This window comes from Bactrocera latifrons, unplaced genomic scaffold, assembly GCF_001853355.1.
Source record: "Bactrocera latifrons isolate USDA-ARS-PBARC rearing strain unplaced genomic scaffold, ASM185335v1 scaffold_99, whole genome shotgun sequence".
Classification (NCBI taxonomy): Eukaryota; Metazoa; Arthropoda; class Insecta; order Diptera; family Tephritidae; genus Bactrocera; species Bactrocera latifrons.
This window is the reverse complement of record NW_017537700.1, coordinates 677,501-686,172: the sequence shown is the minus strand read 5'-3', so window position 1 is coordinate 686,172 and position 8,672 is coordinate 677,501. Positions and strand designations below refer to the sequence as shown.

General features: G+C 36.7%; 1 protein-coding gene across 7 annotated transcripts in view; it reads left to right on the top strand.

Moving 5' to 3' along the window:
* Positions 1-8,672, top strand: part of LOC108978007 — a 151,208-nt gene that overhangs the window by 80,787 nt on the left and 61,749 nt on the right. For all 7 annotated transcript variants that reach the window (XM_018948042.1, XM_018948044.1, XM_018948043.1 and 4 more), the window contains one exon: positions 8,185-8,255. In XM_018948042.1, the coding sequence (XP_018803587.1) occupies positions 8,185-8,255 (71 nt within the window). The remainder of the gene's footprint in view (positions 1-8,184; positions 8,256-8,672) is intronic.

The following is an 8,672-nucleotide window of genomic DNA, read 5'->3' as shown; positions in this document are numbered from 1 at the left end:
GAGAGGTCCTTCGCGATCTTGACCGAACCTTCGTGTTACGTCAGTTTACATAGTCGTATTAGTTTTGCGGGTACACCAAATTAACACATCGCGGCATAAAGGCAGCTCCTTTTCGTGCTGTCAAAAGCAGGTTTGACAAAGAGGTGGTTCGTGTCGGTTCGCTTTTCATGTGTGTTTTCCAACTTTCGGCGCATGCTGAATATCTGGATAGTAGTTGATTTTCCAGGCCTAAGCCCACCTTGATGAGGTCCAATCAGTCTGTTGACGGCGGGCTTAATCTTTCACGATAGAACATTATATGCGATATTGAGGAGGCTTATCCAACATTAGTTGGCACAGATTGCGGAGTCTCCCTTTTTGTGAATTGGTGCAAAGCACTCTTAAATTCCAATCGTTAGGAATGCTATCATATTTACGAGGCAAACATTTTCTATCATGACAACGCTCGGTTTCTTGCTGTTAGACCGGTTGCAAACTAATTGGGAAACCACGGCTGAGAAGATATGTCTTACTCGTCCATATATCCCAGACTTTGTACCTTCTTACCATAACTTTTTGTGGTTGATGCAGGATGTGAAAATTTTTTTTTTCAGATGGCTAATATATACATTCGAATGGTTGAAAGGCTGTGCGTATGTGACGCTACTAGTACCACCTATAAGAGTCTCAAAAGCTTGAATGGTGTTCTGCATTCACATATTGTATGTAGCAAAAGGATCGAAATTTCGGCAACTAAAGTGTAGAAATAATGAAGGCGGTGAATAAAGCTCATTTGAAGAGTCAGTAAGCTATCAAGATAAAGTTTACTGAAATCATTTGCTGATGAAATACTGAGCATGTAACTAATTCTATGCTAAAATCTGAGTTTTTAAGTACATTCGGAAATTTACTTTACAAATTGTAGATTTCAACGGATGAAGAACAGATATCAAAATGAACTTGGTTTCTCTGTATATTTGGATATATGTATGTATAGCAGATTAATTAGGGTGCTCGACATTGCTGATACAGTAAAGATATCAAAYACTTGTGTTGAACATATCGTTCATGAATAATTGGGTATGCGAAAAATCTGTACAGATTGGTGGTCAATCCAATGAAAGTTATGGAATAATTGTTTTGATTTGCTTCCGGATCCAACTTAGTTTAACAAAATATAAACAAAATGCTTCTCCCATTACTCAATTCAATATTTACACACACTCAGCAAGTACATATGCATAGATATATGCACAGGTAAATATAATCGCAAACGGCTATCGCCACTTCGAAATGAAGCCAGCTCGCTAACCACCTGTTCGTTAGTTTCTAGAGAAAAAATTATTCTAAACCAACGGCTGGCCAATTATTCCGATGAAAATCTCTTAGTTTCTGCACTTAACTGGCACACAAATCTAAATTATTTTCACCAGCCACTTAGCTTTGTGGAACGAGTATTGAAAATCTGTTTCCCAACTAACTTTTTTGTTTTATTTCGGAATGCAGTTGCCACAACGCTTGACCGGTTTGAGGTGAGCCAGTAACAGCACCTGAATCTGGTAAATATTTGTGGTACAACATACATACATACATATCCATATAAATAGCGAGTAACGATTTTTTGTTGTTGTCTTTTATACAAGCTGTCGTTGCACGAATATTTATGTTGAACGCTCGTGTTTTCTTCAATTACTTTTGGCATTCTCGGCAAGGTCAACAATTAATGGTCGTTTTCGTACTACTTTCGCAAGGCGTAAGAAATTATATTGCTTGCAACACAAATACAAGCAGATAATTGACTGCTCGTGTCTACCAACTAAAAGCACTCTAATTATTGGTGTGTTTATAAATGTGCCCGAAATTATGTCGATATCAATTTGAATTGGAGCTACACTTTGGGATTCAAAAAAGAGTGTGATTGTGAAATATAATGGCCAAACAGAGAGAGAATTTTAATTATTTTCAAAGCAAGGAGACTCTTTAGATTAAGAAGACAGTTCAAAAAGCAACTTGTATAGATGTGTTCAATATAGGATTAGAGCCTCAGCTACAGAGCATTTCACTTGAAAGTGGCCAGAAACGATTTTTTTTACATATTACTCCCGCCATGCACCTGAAATGACCGGTCTCTTAACTGGGAAGGTGTGTCTACCCAACTGGTTTATGACCTCGTAAGAGTAAAGTCTGAAGTGAACGCTGCCGTCCAAGAAGTGCGGTGGACGGGACAAAGATTGAGACGACTCCTCGTGGTATTTTTTGCTGTGGCCATGTAAATGAGCGCAAATTCAGTGTGTCATTCGTTATAGGAGCTAGACACCGTTGCCGAGTCCTGGCATCCAACCTGGTTTATGAACGTTATGACTATGAGAGCTACTCCTGCCACGGTGTCAAAATCGTGTTTGGCGACTTTAACGCTAGGGTAGGTAAAGAAGACATCTTTGGCACAACGGTCGGTAAATTCAGCCTTCATGGTGGAACATCTCCAAATGAGTTGAGTCTTACCGACTTCGCCGGTGCGCAAAATATGGTTATCTGTAATAATAGATTCCAGCCGCCAACCAGTTCGATCATGTTGTGATAGACAGATGACACGTCTGCAGTGTTTTAGACGTGAGTACGCTCTGAGATTCGGCCCACTATCTTGTTGTAGCCAAAATACGCACCCGCTTCTGTGCAGCAACCCGTCAACAAACTCAAGCAAGGTGTGACGTCGAGAAGCTGCAATCGCAACAGACAGCCGAATGGTTTTTAACTCGATCTACACTCCTGCTCTATAAGAGCACTAATCAACAATTCGGTATAACATAACTGTGGAACAGCATTTGAAGCTCCTTACGTACAGTTGTAAACGAAGACATTGGTTTTTGGAAAATGCAAAAGAACAGCTGGTGCGATGAGTAGTGCCATATCACAGTTCAGAGAAAACAGACCGCCAAATCGACTACAACGCCCGCGGGATAGATATCAAGAGTTGAAGAGGGAAGCGAAACGTATTTGCTGACAAAAAAAGATAGTGCTCGAAAATTCTATGAAAAGATGCTGCGAAAGCAAGAGCTTTCAGGACCGGAACCTACTCTTGTAAAACCCCCAGAGGTGATCTTGTGGTTGATCATTCTGAAATTATGGAGGGAACACTTATCCTGCCTGCTAAATGACAGGGAAAGCATAACATCAGGAGATGTTGAACCCGATTCCCCAATCCATGACGTTTTAGCGGAAGTTCTAGTATCGCTATACAATTTGTAACTTTGCCTCTTCGTACTCTTTCGTTCATGACGTAAAGAGTTGCAGTTTTGAATTGATTACCTTTAGTTATTGAACCATTCATTCTGTTGATTATACGCCAAGTACAGTTCACTCAATGCTAGTTACCGTAAATAATCTTACAATGTCATATTAGTGTAAAATTACATAAAGAAACCAGTATATAGAGCGGCTCACACAATACACATACTTATGAATATAAACATACATACATAGATACTCATGTATTTTAATATAAGATCGGCCCCTTGAACGACTAACGGTCACTCAATGGTTACCAGCACCCGGCACCCAGTCTATATATGATTTCCATATGAACGGCCTTTGAGTGCGCTGCGCTTGACACGCTTGATTAATCAAACATGAAAAAAGCTGAAGAGCAGGTGCTTGGCCGCGTTAACTTCGTTGGCCCCAACTTGACTTCGTTTAACTGCCAATATGCATGTATATATGTATGTATGCCTCTATGTATGTATTTAATGCATAACGTTTTGATATTAATGCACATAGTTAGGCCGAGAATATACTAGTGTTGTGATTATATACAACTTGCGATGCAATAAATATATGTAGGTACGTATATTTGTATATATAATATTTATTTGTATATTCGCATAGCCCATATGTATGTATGTATGTAGATAGACACATGTTGTTTGAAATATGTAAAAATCTAATACAACCTGTTCACACGTTTTTATTATTGATGAATAACGTTGCACTTGAGCGTAGGCGCATCAATGCAAATATCTATGTACATTTATATGTCTGTTTACATCTTTATTCATACATACTATATATAGATAAGTGTATATGCCGTTTCATAATAAGTGTATGATAATAAATATGTAACCATTTTATAATCAAAACTCAAATTTTGTTGCAATATGAGTGCTTTCTTTTATATCGGTTTTTCTTTCGTCTGTAAGTTTTTGAAAAGTGATGTTACGTTATTTTGCATTTAGGTGATGATAAGTACAATAAGAGTGATATGATTTATTAAAAAAAAACACTCCAAATGTTATTCCCTTAGTGTGAATTTCAATCGATACCATTAAGGTCGGCAAATAACATCATTCAAATGGCCTCCACTTCTTTTGCACGAAAGAATTCTATGAATCCAATTTTCGAGTACTTTTTCAACTAAATCAAGTTTTACGTCATGAATAGAACGTTCAATATTAGCTTTGAAAGCTTGAAGATAGTCCTGTTTATTGCTACAGACAAATGACTTCAAATAACACCATAAGGTAGTCTAATGGTGTTAAACTGCAACTTCTTGGAGGCCATTCAATATCACAATTTCCTGAAATAATCGAATCTTCAACATTTTCTTGCAATAATTCGGTTTCTGCTATAATCTCGGCTATAATCGCGTAAGCGGTGACTACGCCAATCAAGAAGAAGAATTCGGTTTCTGCACGTTGGCACCAGAAGTTGTAAAGACCGACTTCTTCCAATTGCATCCATGAAAAGTTGGTTATCATCAATCTATACTCCATTAAAAAAAATCGTTATCGTTTTCTGGCTGTTCCAAGGCAAAATCAGGAAAATCACGACGATTACGGTGGTCCAATGGCTTCAGTTTTTGAGTGAGAGCAACCTTAAAAATTGTCAAAATTAACATTATTGGAAAACCGGGCATACGTACCGAACCGACTGCATCTCTTATGCGTTTTCTGATATCACACACGAAGAGTATACCAGAGGGACTTTGTTTCGGAAAACTTTACATTTTTAATGGAAATTTTACTTTCATAACTGTGTCAGTAAAAGCATGTCCAATATTTCTTCGACCCTGCAGGAGACTGCTGTAGTTATTTTAGAAAAAAATTGCATCTGCCTTCAACTGACTGAGTGCTCCTATTTAGAAACCTTCAGTTCATCATTAGTATTGTCGTGATAGAGAACGGCGATCAGCAGTTTTATCTGTAAACCATTCTCAATCGTTCCCTACTCGATTTTCTTTTAGCTAAATATTCATACAGGTAGAACAAGCACATTTTTAATCTATAAATCATTAGAGTCCCTCGTGTGTAAGCATGATCATTACAGAAAGCGATTTTCTTTACTATTCTCACCACTAACTCTTAATAATGAGGTGCTTCACTTGTAAATGGGGATCCATTTCGAAATTCCCTACTTTTTTTTTAGGAAAAAATACAGAAAATTCAAAACTAATCGGGACTGTTTATTATTATTCGAAAGAAGATTTTTGTCATTTATTTTTTGAAGATTATTTCTTTCAAATGTTGGACGCGGCTACGTCTCAGATAGTCCATCCGTTGAGTCCAATTTTCAATAAATCGTTCGAGCATTCCGACTGGTAACTGTCGAATGTCACGTGTGATGCTTTGCTCCAAGGCCTGAACCGAAATGGGATTGTTCGCATAGACTTAAGACTTCACATGTACCCACAGAAAAGGGCCAACGGTGTGATATCGCACGATCTTGTTGGAAAATCGACCGGCTCAACATGTGAAACTAACTAGTATCTGTCTTAATAAATCCATTGATTGATGCGATGTTTGGGAAGTGGTGCCGTCTTGTTGAAACCAATGTCGCCGCGTTCACGGGCTTGAATTTCAAACATTTTTCGTTTATGATAACGTGATTACGGTCGCCATTGACGGTTTTCGGAGGGTTACACTGAGACGTTCCCATAGAAATCGATAGTTAAATTAGTTTCAAGGAAAGTTTGAAACATTACTACTCATAAAGTAAAGCTCTAAAATTTAATTTAACAAATGCGAATTCACTTTGTTTATTTTTACACATTTTCATTGTTTTTAAAAATTTTACTCGGCATCTCTGTGCGAGCACTCTTTCTTACCAGAATTATTTATAATATTTTCGCATCGATCAAATTTACCTATAATTTATTTTGCCACATATGCCTGTATATACCAATACAATTAGATATTTACGCATATACATGCATAAAATATAGTCTACTATGTTTATACAGCTTTGGGAATTTTTAAAGTGGTGTCATAATTCGAAAGTGTTAAATGACATTTGTTCCAGATGTCTGCACTAATGAACTTGTCGATTAATTCATGCTTGCTTTATTTCAAACCTCATTTGAAACATATGTATATATATATACTTATACACCAGATGTATGTAAGCAGCCATGTAGACATGGAGCTGTGCGTATTTGCGATTCGTATCGATAAGGCTGCGTCCAATCATATGCAGGATATGATTGGAGTACAATTCGCACGAAATCATAGAACGTTGAGTTGCATCGAACTGGGCTTGTATAATATGTATAAGTATAACAGTGTGATCATATACATCCTCAAGTCTCTCCTTCTTTTTGATTTCTGTTGGTAAGTTTGACATTTATGTACATATCTGACATTCTTCACGACGGTTTCCATGATTCTAGTGAAACGAATCGCCCTAAACTATTTTGGGTATTATTTCTGATACGTTCGTACACCGGATTGATAAAATAAAGTTTTCACTTGTCCATCACATAGCTTCATAATCGTTTGAGACAGCTTCATAATTGAATCAATTGCCATAAATATCTTTGCTAATTGGCTTAATGATGAAGGTATCGGGATAATTCTTGCAAGTATATTTTCAACTATTGGCAACCATTACATGCGTTTTCTGGCGGCAGAGAACGTTACTGAAGTAATTTCGAGGAATGGTGCCGTGTCAACAGTCCTTGGTCGGATGAAAATACGGGTCCGTTCCGGTTACTTAGATCCAATTATCATAGAAACGTTTTTCCAAGTGGTCCTGCAGTTGTATTGTCATTACAAACTCGATCTTTTTCTGCATGCTAAGAGTGGAACTTTCACGAAATCTTGTTAAATTCAGTTCATTAGTGAGATAATTTACCCAACAGCCTAAAAAGTGTGCTATTTACCCGACTTAGTTTTGCTTTTTTATGAGTTTTCTTATTTTAGCGAGAATTCTTTTACTCTCTCTTATAAAAGGTCGATTTATCACCATTTGCTACAGATCTCACGGCAATTAGGTATACGCATTCGGAACGAATTCAGATTTACTATATATCTCTCCAAGCCCAGTCACCACGCAGCGTTTCCAAATAGTATTTGGGAATAACGTTGTAGCAACAACAACAGCGAGACATCAGTTCAATCAAAATATGACCGACGCACATGACACATCCATTGATAAGCTCACAAAGTGATAGAATATAGCTTATCAGTTAATAGTGCCTACTTTTTACTGTATTTATTATAGCCAATAAAATATATATAAATTATGGTAAAAACAATTAGATGCGATGCAACTTTGATTCGTCATAAATTTTGCATTGAATTTGTCATTCAAAATTAATCAATCAATTGGTTTGCTAAATCAGTTGATATCGGCACGTTTTTATTTATTATTTATTAAATTGTTAATTTCAGTTAAATTTTATTGATGCTTTTTTGTAGTTAAAACTTATTATCAGCTTTTTTTGTTATTTGGGTCTATAAGAAACCATTATATATTTTTGTAAAGAACCTACCTCGCAATAAACATTAAGATTGCTGGAGACATTTATGAAGGTTGTAAAACTTATCGCAATTTATTTTTATGCTTGGTAAAATTTTTCTTCTAAAAAGTTGTCATAATATCGAATTGCTGAAAGTTATCTTATGCGATCTCCAATATATTTAGTTTGTTCTTCTTCTTCTTTATTGGCGTAGACGCCGCTTACCCGGTTATAGCCGAGCGCGTCAGACGTTCCTCCTTCGCCAATTGGCCAATTAGAGATTCGAAGTGTAGTTAGGTTTTTCTCGCCCTGGTAATTCCAACAGAATAGAGGTCTTCCTCTACCTCTGTTTCCCACGGCGGGTACTGCGTCGAATACTCTCAGTTCTCATACAACACTCAATGTACATTATTGTAGAAAGTCATTTACTAAACAAAATAAAATTATATATTAATTGTTTATTATTTTCATTACAGGCACAATACGTACTTCCATACTATCGGGTTCAAAATTTAATGCCACTTGGCACTTAGCATACCCGCATAAGGTAAGGAACAAATGCTATATTTTACAATTTGTCTTAACTGTAATTTGACACACCGATGTAGTTGTTTTTCGTGCCAAGTGAGTTAAACACCTGGAGTTGGTTTTTGTTTTAGGTAGTTCCGTCATAAAGTTCCTATTTTTATGCATATTTAATACATATGAGCATGTGAAACGCTACCTGTGTAAAAATATCTTCAAGTAGGTTTTAGAATAATCATTTTGACTTCGACTTAGTTGTATTCGGTTCATTTACATTTTGACGCATAAAATATACATTTTATCTCCTTTAAAGTATCTCCACCAGATGTAATATAATTATGCCAACGATTTTTCCAGTCTTCGAACGACAGTTTATAAGCTCTTAGGATGGCCTTCAGCTCCTTACCGAATTTGATTTTATCTCTTCGACCGACCGAAA